This window comes from Synchiropus splendidus, chromosome 2 (genome assembly GCF_027744825.2).
Source record: "Synchiropus splendidus isolate RoL2022-P1 chromosome 2, RoL_Sspl_1.0, whole genome shotgun sequence".
In the NCBI taxonomy this organism is placed as follows: domain Eukaryota; kingdom Metazoa; phylum Chordata; class Actinopteri; order Syngnathiformes; family Callionymidae; genus Synchiropus; species Synchiropus splendidus.
The window spans coordinates 28,679,893-28,704,678 of NC_071335.1; the positions used below are offsets into that span (position 1 = coordinate 28,679,893).

The window sequence follows — 24,786 nt, forward strand, 5'->3', positions numbered from 1 at the left end:
TTGATAATGATGTGGTGAATGTACGTTGTTAATGTGCTACAAGGCAAGTTTTTCTTGGCAGTCCTTCCTTTTAAAAATCATTAGAGGCACATTTTCAGCGGCACTGTAAAGATAGAGGAAAAAACCCAGGGGGAGATTGAAAACAAATCTCCTTTCTACAAGCCATTTGCATCCCTCAGGATTGCCAAAGAAATGTTGCATAACGCTCCGGGATTTGAAAGCCTGCCACAAACAATGGCCGTGTATAGGAAAAAGCGCCTGGGAGGTTTTTACCGGGGGCTGTTGTCACTGAAAGGAAGAGTAAACACCCAAATTATCCCTTTTATTAATTCAGTTTCTATTTGCTCAGCTGTTAATAAGTCCATTTGTCAGCGGGAAGTGTTTGAATTTGTGCGACACAGGCTGTGTTCAATATCTTAATTATCTTTCTGCAAACTGTTTAAACAATCTTGGGTGGATGGAAGTGATGTCTGCTTTAATGTGATTACAGCGACTTAGTCTGCTTGAAGCCTGAATAAATTGGCTTAACCGCCCGGACTCTGGAGAGCAGGGCCTCTATTTGCTCCGAAAAGGTCCGACAGTCAGAGTTCTCTTCACCCTGCGATTGGATCTTCTGTCTCTTTCACATACTAGTCAGAATGAGAATTTTCCGCTGCTCAGACCCGCCGGTTCTTACCTCAGACGCCATCAGTCCTGCGCCAAAGCCCGACCACTGGTGCTTGGCACCGCTGCTGGGGCTGGTTGGCACCCTGGTATCAGTCAAGTCCTACTGTGGGAACAAAGCTGCTTAGCCAAAGCTGCCAGGCTCCGGAAAAAGACCAAATGTCCTTTGGTGTGACAATGAAGCATTAACCTTTGAATTAACTGGGACACACCGTTAAAATGAGTGGATAGTAAAAGTTAGGGGTTTGGTGAGAGTTGTTGACAAAAGAGAGTTGTTTCCTGACTACACTGGGTACTGGATCACAGCTGACAGTCAATGCAGGAAAGCAATCTCTAAATCAAACCGCTAAACAGCCTGAAAAAGTACTGAAGGAAACAGACGTGGTCTTGATGCAGTGTGGAATTCATGGGACGTTACGAGGAAATAGCAAGTCTTGTTCGTGTCGTGTTCTTGCTGGTTATACTCTCGAAAGACTTGAAGTGATCGGGTCGGTTGTCATGGTGATGTGTTTGTTTAGCATGGTTAAAGGGGTGTAGGATGTTGTCGGGTAGAGGGCCGCCAGTGATACGTCCAGGCGTCCGCTGAGGTTTGCCTGGCACAAGGTCTCAGTCAGAGATGGCCAACTTGGCTGAATAAAACTAAACCTCAACATGTAGACATGTTGATGTGACCCGAAGTCAATAAATGTCATGAAGTAATGTATTGGAGTAGTGAATATAATCATGTTTTTTTCCTTATTATATGCATCAAAACACTGTCTTTTAGGTTGAATACATGGTTTTATCTGTTCTCCACTGATGTTATTTTACAATTTGGAATCGGGAAACTGCATTATTTTGTGTGTTTCCATGGTGCATTGTCATATGTTTTTGATATGGAAGATAAACCCCATTATTATTATTTGACATCACTGTCTCCTGGCTGCTCTTTGGAGACACTAAACCCATCTTTCTCTTAAGAAGCACTTAGCCTTACCTGGTCCCCTGACTACCATAACAGGAGAGAGCGTTACAATACTGAGCTTTTTTTTAAACCAGTGTATCATTTTCATCCATATTAAGACTTATCCAATGGTATTATGGACACTATTGGAATAATTTTATCAAAACAACTCTTTTAACTTTGGAGCATTTGACAGCTCAGTTGAACAACAAGTGGCAGCAGCATGCAGGAACTCACTCACACAGTAGAAGAAGTTGTTTAGAGAGTTGTTTAACATGTTTAAAATGGTGTAGAATGTTCTCGGGGTAGAGGGCTGCCATTGATACGTTCAGGCGTCTGCTGAGGTTTGCCTGGCACAAGGTCTCAGTCAGAGATGGCCAACTTGGCTGCGGAATAAACGTGAAGAGTGAAATGAGAATTGACTTCGATTGAAGCGCAAACAAGATCTGGCATTGAATGAGCATCATCTTTCAGTCTTTATCTGGAACCAGGAGCTTCACGCCGCTGAAGATCTATTATGAGAAGAGGTCAGCCAAATACAGTTTTCTCTTTGTAGCTGATAGCACCCAAGTGAGGTTGCACACAGTAAATTATTTTCTTTTTTGAGCGAGCTAAAAGCCAAACTGGAGGCAGCCTGCACCACAAACCACATCTGCAGTGTGATAAGTGGGTGGAGGTCAGACAGTTGGGTCTTAATGAAATGGTGGTGAGGTCAAAGTTTCATACGTGGGTGCGAATCACGTCTCGCGTGTGGTAGCAAACTTTGAGACCCACAAAGGGTTTCTATCATAACTGAAGTGCCACTCCTTCATAATTACATGACTGTGACTCTGGCAGACTTTTTTAAATCTGCGTGTCAGATTTAGGTAACATCTGATAAAAACCCAAAGCGCTCGGCACGACCACAGTTCAATCTTGAACTCCTCTCAACCCGAGCCTCTACATCATTCATGTCCTCCTCAGGTTCACCTCGCTGTCCGCTTCGCAACCCGAGGTTTTAATCACGTTGTGTTGCAGCAGACTCCTGAGCTTTGCATTTCAGGTTCCTCAGCTGAGACACCCATTTTATTGACCTATCAGCCCTTTTTTTTTAGCTTAAAAATTCAGCCGCCAGAATCAAAGCTCTATATTTTAAATTCTTTAATCTTGCTCTCACATATTTAACAGCCCCAATGACCTTAAGAGATTTGCTTCACTTCTATTCATTTTCATTGACTAATGCCGACCTTGCACCAACTTTCAAGAACCCCTGAAACTTGGGAAGATGACTTTGGATGTGAGGCCATCAAAGTTTTTCCTTATCTTATTTTTCCTCACAAAACATTGGAGACGTTGTAAAAGAATCTAGCCTTGACTCTGCTGCGGCGCTGACATGCCGTAAGCTGAGCTTTTGACATTCCTCCTGCATAAATGAAACCTCAATGTGTAGACATGTTGTAAGTTGTAGTCAATAAATATGGTTAACTAATGTATTGAAGTAGTGAATATAAGTTTTTCTTTACTTTATGCATCAAAACACTGTCTTTTATGTTCAATACATTGGGTGTTGTGAGTATTCAACTGATGCAAATTTACAATTTGGAATTGGAAAACTGCATTATTTTCTGGCATGTGTCATATGTTTTTGATATGGAAGATCAATTATTCATCAATAATTATTCACATTAGCTTTAGCTGGTCCCGTGACTAGCATAACATGACATAAGATTTTTTTTAACCAATGTATCATTTACATGCACATTATGACTCATCCAATGATATTATGGATGCTATTGCAGTTATTTTATCAAAATAATTATTTTAAACTTTTGAATTTCACCTGTCGTTTCATTTGTGTGACAGTATTTGACTAAACACAACATGGTTATGCTAGACCTGGACTTCCCTGTGGCGCATCCCCTTCATTGGTTATAGTATCGCAGGCACAATTTCTATGGTATAAACTAATGTGCTAAACTGAAAACTACAGCCATTTTTCTGCACCACCATTTTCTAATGCTCTTCATTGTCTCGTCTCGCTTTGTCCCCAACTTTGTGATCCTGTCTTCCTGCTGCACCCCCTGTCCCTCTGCAGCAAACAGTTCGACCCACCTTCTTCGCCAGGAAGTTTGAAGCCAGCGTCAACCAGGAGATCATCAACCATCTGGATGCTTACCTGTTTGGGCCATTTCCAGCGGGAACCCCGGGCCTCAACTCTTACTGGGAAAACGTGTACGACGAGCCAGACGGCGTCGCGAGTCTGTCTGACACGCAGCTCACCTACTATCACGCCTTCTCACGGCTTGGCTTGGCCAGAGCTGCCGGTTCACTCCAAGGAAACCCTTTGGATAACAGCTGCAGGTATGTTTGCATGAGGGGGGGTCAGGTTTATTTTGAAATGATGATGGAAGTAGTGTCATCTTGAGGGATTAAGGCGGTTAGTGCAATCAAAACGCACCTGTGAAGATATTATTGCACATTAGTAGCAGTATTAACAAGTGCTTCACCAACCAACATAAAGACTGCTATGTTCTTACTCACACAAAAACATTTCTGCGTGATGGATTTCATAAAGGGTCATGAAACCCACTGCAGCAAGTGACTAAACAACTGTGACAAATTAAAAACACAAGCGGGAGTTTTTTTTCCAGAGTATCTGTGACAGCAAGCGGCACCTTATCTCATGACAGCACATAAACAAACTCGCACCTACATTGCCCACGCTGCATTGCAACATTAAGCTCTTTATGTGCTCCTTTAATGAGAGCGGCAAACATTCCGATGATTAATCCACGGTGTGCTGGGTTCACTCAGGGAGAGCGTTTATACCCAAAGAAGAGAAACACAACCGGAGATACATTTCATCAGCGGCTGCGCAGGTGACTTGACTCTTGTAGGGCCAGATTTAGTAAGTAAATGGTGCTTCCAGGTGGAGGGAGGAACTAGGCCTGCGCGATAAATTGTTTAAAAAAATCGCAATTTTGATTCACCCTTGTGTCTGATTTAATGTTTAGTTAATTTCGATTCGCATTTAGTTTACAAGCCGACTGGATTTACATCACAAATGCTACTTTCCTTGGTGAGTTCTATCAAGGACTTATCAAGCTTGATCAAGTCCGCCGCCAAAACCCGACTTGCTTCTGTTCACATCTCGGACGTCTGAGCCAAAAGAGCTGTGTCTCGAGACAGAACCCGCAGTGTGAAAGCTCCTTAATGCTTCCAAGCGGCACCGCAAGCCACTACTTTCTGAGTTCCCACTATGCTCATGGCTTCACCTTCAGTCAATGACGAAGCGCCTTGTAGTCACGTGTTTCACTGAACGCGGTCGTCATTGGATAACTCGCGGCAAGATAGAAACTGAAGGAACATATAATATATAAAGGAATATATAAATAAAGAACAAGATGTTTCATAAAAAGATAACTAACTGAAACTGCTGTGTTTCAGTTAAAAATAATCAAACGAAATAAAATTCAAAAATTCGTTTTCGTCTTTGTTTATTTCATAAGGAAGCATTTTAAAATTATTTTAAACCTATTTTGGCTCGGCTGGTTTTACGACAGCTGTCAGCCAGGTGTGGTAGTAGTTTGCCAAATTTTTTTACATGGTGTCTTTTGTTGAGTTTTTATTACTGACTATTTTTATGAGCTATTTCAATCTGTATTGAAGGCAAAAAAATGACACTGAAATGAATAAAAACTAAACTGAAACTCTAAAAACTAACTGACTTTGTAAGACAGAAATTCAAAACTAAATAAAAAGGAACAAGTGATGAGTCCATAAGTCCTATATAACCTGGTATATACCCACTGAAGTTCTGGCTTGGTGCCTGTGCTGCAGTCTCTGCTGTCATGTTGACGGTTCAGGAGGAGAATGTGATTTAAAATCCTCAAATGCTGCCACATTTTTCTTTACTTTTATCAACTGATTTCCTGTATAAACAATCCTCTCAACTCCCACCTGACCTGATTCTATTTTAGGTGGTGCTGAAGTGTAGAGGCGGCACCGCGGATTTAATGCCAGCGCTCTGATTGACTCTCGCTCGTTCTATCTTCCCCAATAACAGTGCGGCGCTGCAACGCGTTCGGTGTGATTGATTTTGCTTTGGTTGTCGTGAGGAGGAAATCACACGGACCACTGAAATAGCACAGAAGGTCAAATCATCTGTTGATATCACCCTTCAACTTTGGTGGTTTGGTGGTACGCAACGCTGCTGTAAGACCAGCAGCAGACTGCTGGAGAAGCTTCAGAGTGAATTTGGCTCTTGCAGCTCCTGACTGCTGAGTTGAAGACTGAATGGAGTGTTTTGTGCGGCAATTCCTTGACCAACCCCCCTCACTGCCTCTCACACTTACTCACACGTCTCTTTTAGGAAAGTCCAGGCTGGGGGGAATGAGAAGTGAAGGACAGGACAGAACACAGATAAGAGGAATAAGAGAGCAGGAGGGCAAATGAGGAAGTGGGATAGCAGAGCGCACTGTTATCCTTGTGGGATAAATATTTGCCTTTCCGCTTGTCAGGGTCACATTTGTCAGTACGAGTTGATTTTTTTTTTTTTTTTTTTCTTGCGGAATACTGATGAGAGGAGGCTGAGGAGGGGAGGTTGAGTGGTCCGTATACTTGGAGTAAATGCGTGTGAATCAAAATAGCAGAAAAGATTAAAGCGAGAGACAGCAGCTGCGAATCACTCTCCAGCGGTGCCCACTCTGGCTGCAGTTTGGTTTTCCAGAAGTCACTTGGGCTGACTGCCCTGAGGGCCAGCCGTCGCCTGCCACGTATGAAGCAGGGCGAGGAAGAGGCTGATCAGAGAGCTCCTTAGTGACCCACTTCAACTTTGTTCTGCAGATGTGTGGCCAGTTAAGTCGTCTAATGCTCATGGAACACACACGTCACATTCAACCTTGTGCATTTCTCTTCCGCACGCTCAGGTCTCTGTGGTTGGGAAGAGATATGCAAAAAAATATGTTTATATTTCTGAAGTTTGTCGCGCTGTGTTTCATGATTTTGCCACTCACTACACCCGACAAACATATGAAGAGAACATCTTCACACATGAGCAAGGCTCCTCAAATGAATTTGCAAACTTTGACTTGATATAACTTTAAAATGATGGTGCTTTGAGGAGCGTCTCTTGTGTTCTGGAGTGGAGTCAGTGGCTCTGGAGGGTCAATACCCGTCTGTCTTTTGCTAGCCATCGTCTGAGTTATATGCGTGGCATTATAGCACAGAATGCCGTAACTGTTGCAGTACATAATGGGACTATTTAACAGACTGTGGCCTAGATTTTTACCGTGGGCCATCAACAATAGGTGTATGATGTCACAGGACATGTATCGTTCTGTCTTGGGCGAGGAGTGGACCAAGGTGGACACACTGTGGTCAGAATCAATTGTTTTTCTGTGTGTGAAGTCAGAAAAACAGAATGTTGTTTGTCTGAATTATAATGTGAAGTTACCATCCATGTTGTAAACAGCATTAGTAATGTTTCTACTTGCCTCTCTTTTTTTTAATTGTCACTTTTTTTTTATTGAATCCCAACATAATCTAGACATTTGTGTCACTGAATTCAGCCATCAAACTTAATACATATGCAATAAATAATTGTACAGCTACAGAACAGCATTTCAAATGAAAACATTTCCAACATTGAATTGGAGTATTTGAGGTCCCAAATAACAATACAACAAAAAACAAGCTTTAATATTTGAGTCAACTTCTCTTTTCATTTTGTTTTATGAATATATCTTCTTCTGTATCCACCAGCTGAGAAGGTCCTTGTAATGACACTCTGCCTCTGGCTTGTGTGCCAGGTATTTCCCCATGGGCCACCCGGTGTCGGTGCATCTCTACTTCCAGGCAGATCAGTTTCAGGGCTACCTGGTGAAGCACCACGCCACCAACCTGGCAACCAGCAAGCTGGAGACCATGGAGACCTGGGTTGCTCCCAAAAAGAACTTTAAGCTGACGTCCCCTCCCACCAGCTCTTTCAGCAGGTTGCAGTTTGCAGAGGTGAGTCAGTCATTTGTCCTTTGGTAAAACAGCACTTTGGTTTGTTCATGATTAGCACTTATTCATCGTCTGAAGCATTTTATAATTTATAGTTATTCAATGGTTTACGTTGAAAACACAGCTGTAGAGTTGTTGAATGAATGCGAGCATTTGCACTTGTCAGATGAGTTTCAATCTCTTCCAGTTATTCAATATAAATGTGAGTTTTAGTTGACTCATTTTACTTTTACAAACGGTTACGATTACGTTGAAGAAGAAGAGGGTTTTTTTTCAGTCCGTGACACCCACAAATGAACAAACGTGGAGTGGACGAGATGTTGTTTTAGTTTTAGTTTTTTTAAACGGAAAAATCCAGAGAGAAAATTCATTGGCGGATGACAGGAACACAATGCTGCACGACACTTGATGGAACGGAGCAGGTGAGGACGGCAGCAGAAGGAATAGGGCTGCAACTAATGATTATTTTTGTTGTCGACTAATCTATTCATTATTTCTTCTTTGTTTGGACCTGTTTTGAATTTCCGTTTCACCTAAAGTTGCTTAATAATAATTGATGTGTTCAGTGTAGCTCCCTAGTTTAGTTCTGGTTATTACTGTGTATTTACACCAACAGCAACATGAGGCATCGCAGATTTTGACGTCGACAAATTTTGTTATTGATGACTACGACTAATCGTTGCAGCCCTAGATGGAAGTGAGGCCTATTTTAGTTGTTTTTAAAATACATTTGTAGTCCTGATTTTATCGTAATCTTAAACCCTCACTCTGCCCAGAAAGAAAGAGATCATGGAAACAAGCGGTCAAAGTTGGTTCCCTTTGATGACAGATGAGCTCGTGTTGGTGCTGGCGCTGAAATTGCCTGAGGACAAAATGAGCTGATGGAATGTAACGTTTGACAGTTTTCACTGGTTTGTCATCTTCATTTAGATTGTGAATTTGTCCGTGGCTTTGTGACCGTATCTCTTTCACCATCTCCAGACCCAAGATAATGGGTTGAAATGCAGATGGGCTTGGGTCCAGTGACAGTGAGTGACAGAGGCTTTTATCTGTACATTTGCGAGCACATCGCTCCCAGCTCTGCCGCTCCCTCAGTTGGTCCATCTGCCGTTCAAACGGAAGGAAAACAGCTGAAATTAGACAGACTCTTGAGAGGAGTCCTTTTTGGAGACACACTGCTGGTGACTTAACAAACTGATTGTGTTATGTAAAGTTGTTTCATAATCTGAGGTATTTTAGGAAGTGAGATCATCAGATTCTTATTTCCTTTTTAATTCATTTCTGTTGGTTGGACTTGGACTAGGACGATCTGATTTTTATTTGTTTTTTATTTTACTGGCGAGTCGTCTGCTGATCATCATGTGCGTTTGTTAAAAGCCCCAGTTTGTTTTCTGTCAGATGAAATTGAGACGACCATCGCTCCTGCAGCAGAGCAGAGGGAGACGCCCGGTTCGCTGCCTTTTTTGTCTGAGATTTGTTCGAATAAATCCCTCAGCTGCTAGTTTGCTTTCAGCTCATGTCGCCTCCTTCTTTGAGACACAAAATGTTCTGTTCTCCACCATTCCTCTTTCATCTATTGCTCCCCGGTGTATCTTTATTAGCCAGAGTCCATCCGTCTTAGCCTTTGAGCCTGGGCCACGTCGAAACAGCCCCGAGGGAGTCCTCGGGTGCTTCAGCCAACACCTGACTTTGATTACATCCACAAACCAGTGCCACTAATAAGGCTTCCGCTGGGGCCCGAGGGGCCTTCCTGACATTTGGTTTTCTTAAGCAGAGCCAGATGTAGACAGGGACTGTCTTGGCTGGTGCCTGATAAAACTGACCAGCCTTATTTAATGGAGATGTCTCCGTGTTGGCGCCGGCAAGACGGTGACACGGTGGAGAGGTTGGCAAGGTCGAGATGAAGAAATGAAATTGAGTTTTATGATCTCTATAAAGTTGAGTAAAGAAGGGTCAGGATGGAATAAGTCATCTTTAAGGGAGGACATGAATGATGGGGCACGCCTTATGTGGGCATTAATAAGAATAATAAAGAAGGATGTGCTTGTAGAACTGATGTCTGAAGTGGTTCACCTGGCACTGAACTTTGGCCTTTGAAAGGACTTGTATAAAAGCAAAAAATATGGCTGCCAGTGGTCTTTGCTTTGACATCATGCACTCTGATGCCTGTATTGATTCATGAGGTGAAAACGTGGCCATGTGGTAACAGGTGTTGTCGTGAAAATTGTTATGAAAAGTTGCAATAATAAATATATATATATGCATAACCTGAATGAAAATAATTACTTGATATGTAATTTTGCAATAAATGTCCCCCTCTTCAATGTTTTAATGGGACAAGTGGTCGCGCCTGCAGTTGTCATGGCAACTGAAATTGAATGCTTATGTTTCACAAGCATATTACATATGCAGGACAAGCGGAAAACAGCGTTGTTACGACCATTAAAGAGCGTTTTCAGGACAATGAGTTCTCACTGTTGCAAGCAGTTCTTAGAACTTAGACGTCAATAAGGTCGAACAAGCTCCTCAACCCTTAATAAATGACCTTTCTCAGACTGGTGTGTTGTCCCTTTGCAAAGCTAGACCTATTGCAGACATCTATAATGGAGAACGTTTCTGATAAAATACATGTCATTCAGGTCAAGTAAATGACCGAGGATTGAGCCAAAAATCAAATCAGTGCCGTCCACGTTGTGCATTCCACATAGCGGATTCTCCCCTGACCGGGCGATACCTGTATGACTCTCTATGTTATATCACCAATGACACTTAGTATTTACGACACACATGCATGAGCTTTCATCTATTCTTACCTGCAAGTGAACACCCACCCGGAGAGCAGCGTTCGCAGCATTCAACGTTAATGAAAAAGCTTAGCGAGGAGGCAAAGCTATTTACTTTCTCCCCCCCATTAGCATTCATGCATTTAGCTATGGTTTGGAACAATAGAGTCAGGATCAACGGAGCGGCATTAAATGTATTTCCTCGAGAAAGTCACCTGTTCTTTGTCCTGAAAAGACCCTGCTGAAGTCGCCATGTCGTTGTCCTAGAACTATACCGGGTATCCTTTCTTCACTTTTCTCTGTGAATGTGAATGAATTGACATAACTATAAATAAAAAAAATATTCAGATATTTTCATTCGCCGAAGTGAGTGAGGTTATGCTGTTATGCTGCACGTTGCGAAGGTCGCACTGATGTGCTCATGACTTCAGTCGGTAGGAAGGAAACCAGCGAACTCAAACGCGGCGCAGTCAAGCCGCTTGAGTGAATGTTGGTCTTGAGCCAAAGCTTACTGTTGGTATCACAGACGTAGGAACAGGTTGGGTGTGCGGGTCATCTTAAGCCATGGGCTGGAGCTCAGATGGGCCAGAAGTTAATCCCCATTTGACCCACTTTCCTGCTGATATTCTCACTTCTTTACTACCTGAAGATCTACTGGCCATCCAATTACCAAGAGCCTGAGCTGCGTTTTGCAAAAGAGAGAAAAGTTTTTGCAAAAGTTTTTCTTTTCCCCCTCAACTCAGATGGGATCCAGCCAGCCTGGATTGAACTGACCTTGAGAGAAAACACGCACGTTCTCTCTTGATTGTTAAGAGGTGCATTTCAAGGGGGAAAAACATCCAGTGTTTGAGTTCCACCTACATTGAAACACTTTATCATTTTATTCTTTATATAGCGAGGCCCGGGAAACAATGGCATGGATTTGAAAAATAAGCAGTGGGATCTTTTGTCATCTCAAAGACTCAGCCAAGCAAGTCTAATGACTAATGTCTAGCCTGATGCTTTTTAAACGTTGCCCCCACTGTGTGGTCGAGTGTGACGCCCAGCTTGTAGATGGATCCCAGTCGTCACTTTATTATTTAGACAAAGTTGAAGTGTCCCCAGAAAACCAAGAGAACAGTGACTCTCATTGAGGAAAAATATCTCATGAAATCTCAGCAGATGCCGCACTCATTTTCTAGTGCAAGGTCTGAAATTCAACATGTCACTTTTGTTCCATTATCAAAGCCTGATCAGTAGGTAGCAGTGATGCAGTTACGCATTTGCATTAAAAATGTGTTTGATAAGTCCACTTACGTGTCTTACATAGTGTTTTCCATGGTGTCCTAGTCACGTACAGAGTCATGCACTGTCGGTGGTAGATTGCAATGGTGCTCACATGGGTCATATGTCAGGTAGTCAGTGACACATACATCGAGGCAGCAACCTGTCATTCACAGGCCGACCATGCTGCCATCTCATTCCATCGCCTCACATTGGCCAGAAATACCACCTGTGACATGATAACAGGTCACCACAACACTTGTGCATCACACTTATGGTGCCTGTCTCCTGATGATGGGTTGTTGGATCAATATGTCCATGTGCTCGCTCTGCAGGAATGAAAGGTTCTTCTTCTGTCGTCTAATTCCATTGTCAAAAGCTTGCCTGCTCATAATAGCAGTGTCTTGATAGCAATATTTGATGGAGTTGGTGGTTTTGCAGTGAGAGTTTTAGCTTTCAAGGAAGCTAAAAAGTACATGGAGCTAGATTTCTTCTGTTGCCTGGCCAGCATCTATGGAAGAGTAACCGAGGACACATGAGTTACAATGTTGCCTACGTTCACATATAATTCTGCATTTATATATAACTTTAAGTAAATGTTTCCATGGTAAAGCTCAGATGCCATAGGCATTTACTTATATAGTGTTTTCAGAGCATCTCACTTCGGACAGAGAGGCAGTGTGTTGTGAGGGCCACACCCACGATAAAAGTGGGCCTCCTGTGGCGGGTCTCAGAACTGCATCCTGAGGGCCACAAGTCTGTGATGCCTGTTCCAATCCATGGGGTATAGTTTACAGAAGAAGTCCATGGATTCATATTTCAATGAAAGCCCACACTAATATACTGGTGTACAGTATACCTTCGTATCCATTATTGTAGTTGGATGTACAGTAGAGAGTAAAAAGTAGTTGGAGGTTTCCATGTAAATCCTTCCTGAACTAACAAGTCTTTTGCAAGCAGAATGCAAACCAATTAGAGGTTTGGAGTCTTGACCTGTTCCAGGGGTGCAATTGGTCATGTGGAAGACAGCAAACTTTCATTCCTCCATCATACATTTGGCCCAAAGATTGCTGTCTTTCTCGTGTCTTCCTAAGGGTTGAAAGTGAGCGGCGCATAGCTAGGAACAGAAGCCGCCTACTCGTCTGAAACTTCTCTTCCCACACTTTGGCTCAGACTTTAACTAGAGCAGCAATCCCTCTGTTGATGTTTGTAAGTCAATACGGTTGCCGTAAGTCCCTGAAGTTCATAAGATCATTATCAGAACCTATCCAACAACTGGTAGTTAAGTCAGGAGCCCGCGTCTCTTTTTCCGGCAGATTAAAGTTGGATTCCTCTGGCACTTCTCCCGTCACCTCTTCCATAGGCTTAGACAGCGAGTGCTGCCGATCAATTGGCCTTGTGTGCCAAAGAGTGAGTCGCGGATAAGGTAATGAGGTGCCAGACTTGATTACCGATTTAACGGCAGAGGAGAAACAAGGTCCGAAAAGGTCGTAAGTGGCAGAGTTCAGTGGCATAATTGAGATGAAAGTGCCTTTGGCTGTGACGTACGCGCTCTTATTATGGAAACCAGGTCTATTAATACCCTGCATCGCGATCTCAACTCTCCCAGGACGTAACAGGGAGGGAGTTCCGGGCAGCAATTGATCGTCCGGTGGGGCGAGGCCTTGTTCATCAGCCGGGATTGTAAGCATTAGCACTTCCTAAAGCAGTCATCCCTCTCACATTTCTGCCAACACCAAACACATCCATCTCCTGCGCTGTGTGAGAGATGTACGTCCCACTATCGCCCTGACTCCCCCCATCCATCCCCACGGCTCCTGAGTATTGGACAGCCGCGCCACACGGCAGCACATGCTCCCACAACAGGTCTTACCTTTGGTTGGTTTACATGTTACTGGAGATGGTCAGAAAACACATTAGTACTCTTTATTCTGTACGTCTGTACTGCTGAAAGAAATGTTCAAATGAGGATATTCAATCCTGCCCCCTTTCAAAAGGTATCATTAGGCACTGAAATGAGAGGCCTATATCTTTTGGTTTGTGTGTGGAAAGACAACTGAACTCAATGTTCCCCTCTTTTTCTCCTTCCCTATTAGATCGGCACAGAGTGGGACGCAAAGGAGCGCATGTTCAGGAACTTTGGTGGCCTGATGGGCCCCATGGAAGAGACCGTCGGCATGCAGAAGTGGGCCAAGGGACCCAACGTCACCGTTACGGTCGTCTGGATTGACCCCACCAACGTCATCGCGGCGACTTACGATATTTTAATCGATGCCAGTGCAGAGTTCACCCACTACCGCCCACCTCTGAACCAACCTCTGCGACCAGGCGTGTGGAGCGTCCGCATCTTGCACCATTGGAGTCCCGTGGCAGAGATGCGCTTTCTCATCACACCCTTGGCTTACAACAAACGCCAGCCCATACGACAAGGTGAGAAACTCTAGCCTCCTATGAATGTTTTGGCAACAAATTTTGCAGTAGTGTTCCGATTATTTGGTGAAGTCTTCTCTGGGGATGACGTCATGGTTGGAGAAAGCCATTTGTTGGAGCAGGACAATACATAAACTAGCAGGGGTTACCAACCTTTTAGCTATTCCAAGGTGTGACCCAAAGGGCTACCATCAGTTCAGTACACACTTCTGAAATCACGATACCATACCATATTTATTTATAAAGCATTTAAAAAAGCAACACAAGATTGTGCTCTACAGACTGTGAAATCAGGATAAAACATTGAAAATAATAAATACATAGAATTGACACATGAAAGGCAGCAAAACCGATAAAATTACTAATAAGATCAGCTGTGTGGTGGATAAAAGCCAAAGAGTAAAAGTGCGTTTTTAAATAATATTCCTCTCAAATACAAAACAATTACCAATGGTGCAACAAAAAAGGAAAAAATGTAAATGATCGAGGTGCTCAGCCACAGATGAATGATTTCTTTTAAAGATGAAATCTCACATGATCAAACATATTAAAATGAAGTGGATCATCGAAGCAAGCAGATGGCACTTCATGGAGGTGGACAGGATTATGGTGGTTTCCATGTTCTGAATGGAGAAATTCCAAAGTAAACATCAAAGAAACACACTGTATGACAAGAACGCGCCCATCGCTCGCGGAACTGAAGTCACATATCCGGCCGGAGGTATGAAGCGGCAGACCGGGTGAGGACTGCTGCCGAGTTGAGGGAGAGTTGTGTTTCTATTGTCGCTGATTCAATAGATGTCAATAGATGTCAATAATCTTCCTCCTTTCTCTGTCAGATCGCTTCTTAATTGGCCGCGGTTTCTTCCGTTTTTATTGACCTTTTCTAACAAAACTGCGCTGTGGCGTCTCACAGGGATCATTAATGTATGACCACAGAAGTCATTGTGTGGCGGACGCCAACATGTCGTAAGGCTGCTGATGCAACGGAGCGGTGGCAGGGTGAAAATCCGTGGAAATCCTAGCTCATGCTAGCTAGTGCTACTGTTGCTACACATTATTAGCCTCGCTCATCGATCAAATATTGGCTTAGCTTGTAAGCAGAAGGAATATGAATCGAATTAGTTCAACAAGAACGTATCTCTGGTGGGAATTTAGAGTAACAATGCAGTCACACCTGAATCTGTTGATGTCACATTATATTCAGCATTTTATTGCTTATTTGTCCCTTAGTGTAAATGCTTTGTATCATCACTGATAGTGAGAATATACAACAAAGAATGACCCATTTGAATGGCTCACAAGATAGTCATTTCCCAAAACAATTTCACGCTCACAAAAACTTCCATTGTTTCATTTTGAAGAATCAAATCCAAAACTGCGGTTGGTCCATGAGTGTCATCTATGGCTAAATAACTATAATATGATGGTTTGAGTTATATATCGGAATATCGTTTCATCCAAAGAAACTCCCTGTACTACAGCACAGTACTCCAATATCACGTGAGAACTAAGAAGGCTTTTAACAATGTCATTTTTAAATAAAAGTACGAAGATATCACAGAAATATTCTTCTTTGACATATGCTTTGCCTCATGTTGACTTTAAAGCTCACTTGAGTTGCGGAGATTATCAAGCTCATATGTCGTAAAATGAAGGGAAAACCTGAGTAGCCTTCCTCTTGTTAAATTCTAAAAGTGGCCACGGTGTCAGAGACTTTATGAATCATGAGCATGAGAACAGATTTGCACAAATTCTTGATGCAGATGAGTCACAAGTGCCTTCGCGTGCTATTTATCTCCCACAAGAGTGCGCGCACAAGGCGCAGCGACGTTGCTGTGAAGTCACCCTTGAACAAAAGAATGCCTGTTTTGGGAAGGAATAAATAAAGTTTATATGTTCTGGTTTTTATTCCGCTGCTGTTGCTGCGTCATCACATCAAGCCGCTTGCCAGTCAGCGGTGCAAGTGATTGTTGTGCTTGATATGTGGCACACTTCTGCTGTTATAAATAAAACCACCCTGTGTTTTTAGAGTCAGCATCAAATACACTCTTATTTCGTCTTCTGCACTTAGAGAGTGAGTTATAGTTTTGTGTCTAAAGTTTTAGTCATCAAAATAAATGAATATATTTGAATCGCTTTCTGCAGCTCAAACCTGCATCCAAATGACTTCACCGAGTCAGAGACAACTAGTCATTTAAAACTAAAATGACGTGAGTTAAATTCAGAGTCCTGCCCGCTCGCTGCCTCGCTGTGTTTCAGAGTGTAATGGATCTCGAAAATAGCTGCTTGAAAATACATTCTGAAGGTTGTCGATACTCAGCCTAATCTGTATTCCCTCTGCACTTTCATTATTTTCAGCTGAAAGCAGGCCACTGACATTTAGTTTTTAATAGATGGAGGGATCCAACATTCACAGTGAATTAACAATTGCCAGTTAGAGCTCCAAAATGTGTGCAGGTTCAGTCATACATTCATCGGCGCCGCCTCCTATTTTTTAGCCTGCCCTTTGTAATCGGGCCTCCGGGTCTGTGCAGACTCGGTTGTTTGTCAGCAAGTCACCCCTAATAACCTGGCGAGCGGCTCGCACATATTAAGCAGCGTGTTAAACAGCAGCACAACTTTGCCTCCACAACAACAAGCAGATAATTAAATCAGTCAGTCAGTGGGTGAGAGGCGTTGATGTGGAGGATCACAAGTTTGAGCACTGCTGACTTGGATCGTGTGCCTACATCATCACATCATTTCACCCAGTCCATGAGGATGAAGAGAAACCCTTCTGAAAGAGAGACTTCTGATGCATTTATCCCCATATTTACCTGTTAATAGCAGCGCTGCTCCCCTTTACGAGTCATGTTCAGGAGACCTGCTGCAGTCCGAGATTTATTATTATTTAAGACTCATTTGAACCCACCACATTACTGAGTATAAATCTCCAACGGGATCAAAGATTTATGGACTTAATCATGGAGTTTAAATATCGGAAACCTTCACTGGACTCTTCAATCGCTGATGTGTGGAGAGGAGAAATCATGTGTCCTAGTGATGACTAGATGAGGCTTCATGAAACAGTAGTCCTCATTTTCAGAGGCCACTAGATGGCGCTCTTGGTTTCATTGAATTAGTTGGTCATGACCAAACGTTTTACAGCAGACAGTGCCATCTGGTGGCCTCTGAAAATCAGGACACTGTTTCATGAAGCCTCAGTTGCATGAAGCCTCATCTACACATCACAAACCTGTCCTAAAATGTGTCAGTGATCCTTTGTGCTGGTCGATGTATTGATGAATCCAAGTCAAATCTGGTGTCGTCACAAACACTTTTAATTTCTCTTCTCAACAGCTGTTAGCAAAGTCGCTCAGAAAAGCGTTCAGGAGATGTCCATCACAGGAAGAGGAACAGATGGTGAAATGTTGCTGGTGTCCTAGAATACTATCTGAATCCACAAGTCTTCTAATATTATCATTATTATTATGATGATTATGTATTTTTTCCCTTTTTTTTTTTGGGTAGAGCCGCTGTCCCATTGAGTTCATTGCTATGAACATCATTTTAAATGCTTTAAACAAAATGGAATCACTGCGAAATAACAACATTGGATTCAATGAGCTGCAAAATTAGCTTTTATTATTATTGTGTTACTATTTTTCAATCATTTTGCCCATTTAAAAAACTTAGTGGCTCCTACTCCATCCATTATAAAAGCACTTGCTCGACTGAGGCGCTGTAATAACACCGATGTTATCGTCCCCAGCCAACACTGTTAATTCAATTCGAGCTTGTTCAATTGCTTATCAGCTTCTTGTTTATGCTCCTGCCAGAGTGGTAGAATGACCAGCTTCATTTGGTCTATACAAACCGAGTGTCACTATATTGGCCCCGTTCACCTTGACAGGTGGTTGTCTTTCTCTTGTTCTTTGTCCTGGTGCCATCTCCAAAATACCAGTTCTCCCACTGTCTCTCCTTCTGTGGACTAAACTGTCTCAGTCTGCTCTCCCTAACTTTGTCTCAGTACTCCCTCGGATATGATCTTGTCTTTCCTAGTCACAACGGTCGATTCTGAACCGCACGCTGGACTTGAACTTGGGTGTTGCTTATGCAGCCATTACTTCATATGGTCCTAAAAGGTGTTCGGGGGAAGAGAGTCGGTTCTAAATTCCAGAGTAAATTTGCAGATCAACATGAGCCGACCTTGGCTTTTCCCATGCAAGTTAGAAAGAGGATATGATTTGCCCAGCAAGTACGGTGTGGCTGTACGATCCTGCCCTGTTCCTTTGATCATGCTGAGGGTCTGGTGTCTGGTGGAGAAGGATTAGAGATCGTGTTTTTTGTGCTGCAGGGTCTGGCACCAGTGCTACCAGTAAAACTTAATGATGTGTTTCACCTGCGTTGGCAGCAGTGGAAACACACATGCAAAACTTCACACAAACAGACGCCATGCCCAGGCAAGACTTGAAGGTCTGGTGCTGTCGTGGAGTTGAAGTGGGCAAGACGTGGTGCCCAGAAGAACACCATGTGCCTGACTGCATCTTTTTGTCACCGGAGCATGAAAAGCGCTGATGTCTGCTAACATGTGGGTGTGAGAGAGTTTGTGTTCCGTGCTCAGAAGTGATGTCTCGTGCCCTAGTTAGAGTCCCAGTGTGGAATTTACAGCTTCAGTGGAGATCTGGGGAGAGACAGGCCATTCTGGGGGAAAGTGTGTCTCTTCCTGGCGGCCATCGCAGTCAACGAGAAGAAAGGAGAATGGAACTCCCACAGAATCAAGGAGCGTGTTCCCGAAATAAATCTGTCAAAACTTGAATGTATACACTGCGTAATGTTGTGAGTTCTTTTTGAGTTTATGGTTTGCTCCTGACAGTTCAGATGGCGCCCTGCGTCGCAGCCTTCTGCCGTCCGTGTGAGTGGGTGACTTAGTGTAAAGCGCTGAATAAGCATGGAAAGTGCTATACAAGTCAGAGCCATTTACCATTCTCTCTCTAGTTAGGGTTAAGAAACAAACGTGTCCAAGCAGGAGAGCGGGGAAGTACGGCAAAGAGTGTCTGAACCGCTTGAAGGCACCGTGGTGGGAGTTGAAAGTAGACCTGGGAATTGCTTTCTCCCCAATAGTCCACACCACACTGAAAGCCTGACCTCAGGCCAGACAGAGTTGGTTGGATTGGCTTTGTGTCTGCATGAACCCGGTGTCTTCGGTCGCTGCAACCCCTTGAAACCGGTCCCAGAATGGATCGATTTGGCAATGCCAGTTTCACGTTGCTGAAGCACAGCTTCACCCAAAGAGAAGACCACCTTCGTGTCGGCTAATCTGACTTAAGACAGGTTGGTCGGAACTGATCCCGGTCGTAACTCTCTTTTTATGAAAACATTACAGCGCCACTTAGTGGCCTGGCATGTGTCAGACCTTTTAGTCTTCATTGGGCATCGTGAGTCTTTATTGGGCACTTTTTGGAAAAGATCACAAAGGAAAATGTGTTTTTCTCTCGATAAATCGAGACCCTGTGGATCTAAGGCTGTGGCAAGCCACATGTGAGAAAGAAATATTAAACCTTTTCCGGCTGTACAGACAGAAGGCTTGACATTTGGCCCTGAGGTGTGTGGAGGGTTTCCTGCCCAGCTTGTATGAACTGCACTCTGAATACAGCAACGGTGCAGACTGGCTTTGGAGGTGGCTGGTGGTCTATGCTCCATTGCTGACCCACTATCTGGAGGATGTTGTGTGTCTCAGTGAAGGTCAGGCAGTCTGATGACCGAAGGGCATAGTCATTCAAACGGGAAATGGGTTGCCGGGTAAAGTTCTTTTATATATATATATATAGATCATATCATTTCAAGTAACTGCATGGAGATACTGTGGACTGTAAAGGCTGGAGTCTTGTTCTAGTCCAGTTCCTTTCAGCCCTCTCACCCTGACTCTCTTCCTGTCTCTGCAGAGGACACTCTCAAGCTCCACAACGGTCCAGCAAAGAACGGCTACATGGAGCAAAGCTTTCACGGCCTTAACCCGGTGCTCAACATCCCGGTCAGTCTGGGCTACGTAGAACAGGCCAAGAGGAACGCGGCGCTGACCGGCCCAGAACTGGAGCACTGGATAGACAGCCTGGTGGGCGAGATGTGGGAGGCGGCTGACGTGTGCACCGTCGGCTCCACCGCCTGCCCGGTGATGCAGGCCTGCCCCAAAAACCCCTGGAGCTCGCTGAGTCCTGACCCCAAATCCCAGTACGGACCGCCACGTGCTGACGGGCGCATCAGGTAGCAACGAGGCCTCCAGCTGGACGGGAGGCCGAGTTTCAGGCGAAACACTGGTGGTCTTTATTTATTCCCGGGTGTTGTCACGGGGAAGATGGAGTTGGGAGGGGAACGCAGTATTTATCTTGAGTGAGGTTGAAGCCTACAGATGTGTATTGATTTCATGTGAGAAAAGAGCAGCTTTGATGCTTTATTATGAAAAACACCAGGACCTTACGCGACATCGCCTTTCTTTTGATGAGCCTGTTTTTTTTTTCTCCATGAAAACTGATTAAAAATTCTTTTTCTTTTCCTCACATGAAGGCAATACGCATCTGCAGCAGGAGTCTGGGTCCCAGCTCCTCCATTTTGGGGACGACGCCGTCTTTGCTGTTTCTCTGTGTATTTATTTTTCTGCTTTTGGAAGTTCTACTGTGATCAAACGTTGCAATTTTCAAGCATTTATTTTGCTGCTAAGTGAATTATGAAGTTGTTTCTTGTTTGAGAGCGGGACACTTAAGCCGTGTGAAGTTCTGCTCCCCAAAAAAAAAAAAAAAAAAAAAAAGGCCTTACCTGCTAGACAAGCGTGAAAGGAAGCCTGAATAACCTGACGTGCCTCTTGAGGTTTATGTCCAAACAGCATACAAGTGGAACGTGACTTGTAAGCAACAATATTTCCCAAGAAAGATGAGTATTCACTGCTTAATCACAGCCTTTTCAAACGTTTTAAACAAGTCTAGTGATGATTCAGAGACCTTAATTCAGTGGTTTAGAAGAGGGAAGAAAAAAAAAAAAACGACTTGTCGGTTCAGTGCCTGATCCTGTAGTGGAACTGACGCAGCAGAACTTTACCATCTGCTGCATTTTCACAACAAGAGAGAGAGATAGGAATAGGAAGTCTAACATAGATATTAGAGATGATATTAGACAAGACATGTTGAAAGTATTCTGCCATGCAACATCTCAGTCAGTCAGCGGGGACATTTAGAACGGACGTTTCTGAACTGCCTCAAAATCATTTTTTCTTCTGCGTCTCGTCATTGTAGTCTCTTTATGTTTTGTGTGTAGAAAAAAATGTGAGTGACAGGTCCCTGACTCTATTTATTTATTTTAATATTGGTATTTTTAGTCAATGACTAAATAACTGCGACGCTGCCTTGGCAGCATGATAAATATTTTTTTGTAAAGAGAGCCGCCTTTATTTACAAAGGCCAACACCCCAAACCTATACTGCAACCTTTTTTACGGCCTGCACCTGCGTGCGAGTCCGCGTCGTCCTGTCTGAATAGAGCTGCTTGTCTCTGTATTCTCTTTGCCGAGCGCTTCCCAAGAGAGGGCGGCCGCGAGCTGTGAGGTCAAAGGTCGGCTACCTGACAGCCTGAGCAAACAGAGAAGGTGGACAAACAGATGAATGCCTCTTCATTACGTAACCTCACAGTCCAAAGGAGAAATTCTCTTTCTTTTTGCCGCTTGTCTTCTTTTATTTTTTTTAGTTCTGCTTGACAACACATTCAATATAAGGTAGTGTACACTCATTCTTTTTAACAGTGACAGTTTGTAAAAAAATAGGTGAGCCTGAGTTGAAATTATTAATATTATGTTTGCCTCATTTTATTTCCTGAAGCACCAGACGTGTCGAATTTGAGCACAAAACGGAGCACAGATGCCGAACAGGAGACTGAACGTACAAAACAGCGCTTGTCCTACAACATTTGTTTGGCTTCTAGTGCGATTTTAAACAGTTTCATGTTGTTGCATCCCTGGTTTTCATTCTGTAGGAAAGAGCTGATCGGATCTGGGATGAAACTTTTTGCCTCGATTTTGACTTTAACATTAAAACATGAGTCATCTGGCACTAAACGGGATTCAATTTGGGGCTGTCAGAAGCGTTTAGCCACAATGAGAGCAGAGTGAGTTTGTTTTCAGAGGCGTATTACCGACGATAAATGTCACCTTCCCTCTCGGATGAGTCTATTCTGGTAGTCCACACTTCTTACTGTTCCTCACTGCTGCCATATTTTTTTACTTCAATCTGAATTTGTTTGATTGAAATGAACTTCTTACTATGTGGAATTTGCGACAGCAAACAAGTGGGTCTTAAGCTGAAACACTGAGACGAAACAAATAACAAAAGTGATCGTGAAGAGCCAGTGGGGGGGCAGTGTTCAAGTGGACCCCGATGGTCACATGTGCAGTGGCAGTTTGGGATACAATGTCAATAAATAGATGTAACTCAATGTGAAAGTCCTATTTTGTAACAAAATGATCGACAAAGTCAGGTGTACATAAGTATTTTGTATGAACCATTGTATAAGATATTGTAACTGTAAATACAAATGTGATGAAATTAAATATTATGGAGTTTTCCAAGTGTCAATCAAACTGGGCACCGAGAGTGATTTTATGGTGTGTGTTGATGGAAGTATTATAACCTGTTTCAGTGTTTCTGGCCTGCCGTGCGGACGACCTTGTCATATTCACCTCCCGGGGAAAATCTCACGCCAGATTGTTGTTCTCGCTGGAATGTATCGTCGAGCAACTGTTGCACAAATTCCTCCGAAGTATTCCCGCCCAAATATTGTTTCTATTCTCTGGGAGGCTCTGTGTGCCTTAGCAGACCTTTAGAACCTTCGCGGTGACAGACTTTGTTATCTGTTTTGACTTGATGTGAAGAAAGACTGGTGACTCACTGGTACTGCAACACATGTTGTGCTGTTGTGTATATATACGTACATATATACAGATATATATCATCAGGCCTTCTGTCTTTATCTGCTTTTTATTCTTTTCTTTCCTTTGGGAAATTTGTTTTGGTGTACATGGCGGGCTTGTTTTTCTTCTCTCTGACTGCTTTTCAAAATAAAAGTTCAAAAAATACATTGCACCGTTGTGTGTTTTGATGTCACAGCCTCCTCCATTTTTGTTGGTCACCCTCCCGAGTACCATCTGTCTTCGGCACGTATTGTTTCAAGGGGTAACGGTCCCTCATGAACCTTCCTTTATAGTTTTTACGCAAATACACACACAATCCTCAGTAAACAACTATTTGTTTTAAAGAAGAACATCACACCAAATGTGAGATTGACCCACAATTCTGTAAATTCCATATTTCAATGGTGAGCTAACAAAGCGACATGTAGCATTAGCCATGATTTTTCAGGGCCCACACACTAAAATGCATTGATGTTTCACTGAGACCAACCAAAGCTTCGTAAACAGACGTTTAAAATCATCGACTACGAGAAACTTCATTTGCCCATCGCCCGCCTCGTGACATGCAACAAAATGGAGGAAATGGTGCACTAGAAACTCAAACATGTGGCCAACGTTCAGCGCCCAAATGCAACCATTGGTGCGTGACAGTCATCAAGATTTGTTTTTTTAGAGGCGGTTGTTGATGTGTCTCTCTGTGTCAACTCATCCGCTCCATCTATAGTCAGGGTGTTGGGAGCAGCAGCAGCCAGCTTTGTTGCCAGTTTAACATGAAGAAGTTTCCAGGAATGTTGCTTCAGAGAAGTGGGTTTCGACCTCATGACTAGTTAATCAGAGAGGCTCCACTTCCACACCTGCTGATACAAGGTGTGTGAGTGTGCGTGTGTCGGAGCGAATCAGTCAGCAAGGTAACGGAGAGAAACATTTGCCCTCAGGAATCATAAATGTATGCATGCAGACATGAAGTCGAGCACAAAGCAACAGAGGACGCTCTTTGGTGCCGAGATTCATCCCGCCTGTGGTTCCAACCCAGTCATGGCCACTGAAAATGTACCGCACGTTTCTCTTCCTCGTACAGTCAGGAGCCACGTGGGCTTTTCTGGAAGAAGCTGCCAGGCTGAAGAGTTCTGCCATGGCCACATGAGGAAGTTTGGCTTGGAACACCGTCCTTTTCCGCTATTCCATCAAATGCCTGCTCCATTCCTGTGTTCTTTTTGTGTTATGGATGTGTTGCGTCGTACAAAATGGTGTGGCTTTAAGTGAGTGAACGTCCTCTGAAAATTCTTGTGGTGACCAAGGGAAGAACAAAGGAGCCAGGTTGCTATTTTGCATGCATTTTGAATGTATTTTACAACCGAGTCTCTGGTGGAATGTAAAAGCCATGCAGTCATTTTACATGACCTGTCCAAAATGAATACAGTAGGAGGCGATAAACGTGTTCCCTTTTGGAATGTGTGCCGGCCGCAATGTTACGTCCAAGCAGTCGCGAACGGAGTTTTCAAAACTTTTACCTTTGACGGTACCTGCTATTTGCCAAGCAAATGTCCTGCTTCCTGGTTTGACACGTCCTGATGGGCTGACAGGTTCAGTTTATTGTTTTGAAATGCCATCGCACAAAAATCCAAATTGTCTTGTCATAAACAATTACACACACACACACACAAAGGTACAGCTCAGTCAACCACAAAGCATGCGTTGTCTGCGGACATATGCTTGGCAAAAGTTCCAAAATATCTTTTTCTAAAATAAATGTTTCACGCGTGGCAGTAAGCACCATGGACTCCT

At 43.4% G+C, this 24,786-nt stretch overlaps 1 protein-coding gene across 1 annotated transcript in view; it reads left to right on the plus strand.

Moving 5' to 3' along the window:
- LOC128753931 (xylosyltransferase 1-like) overlaps positions 1 to 23,132 on the plus strand; it is an 83,480-nt gene extending 60,348 nt beyond the window's left edge. The window contains exons 8-11 of the mRNA XM_053856150.1: positions 3,681 to 3,946; positions 7,396 to 7,594; positions 13,734 to 14,067; positions 19,995 to 23,132. Coding sequence (XP_053712125.1) covers positions 3,681 to 3,946; positions 7,396 to 7,594; positions 13,734 to 14,067; positions 19,995 to 20,317 — 1,122 coding nt within the window. The 3' untranslated portion in view covers positions 20,318 to 23,132. The remainder of the gene's footprint in view (positions 1 to 3,680; positions 3,947 to 7,395; positions 7,595 to 13,733; positions 14,068 to 19,994) is intronic.
- Positions 23,133 to 24,786: the final 1,654 nt, after the last annotated feature.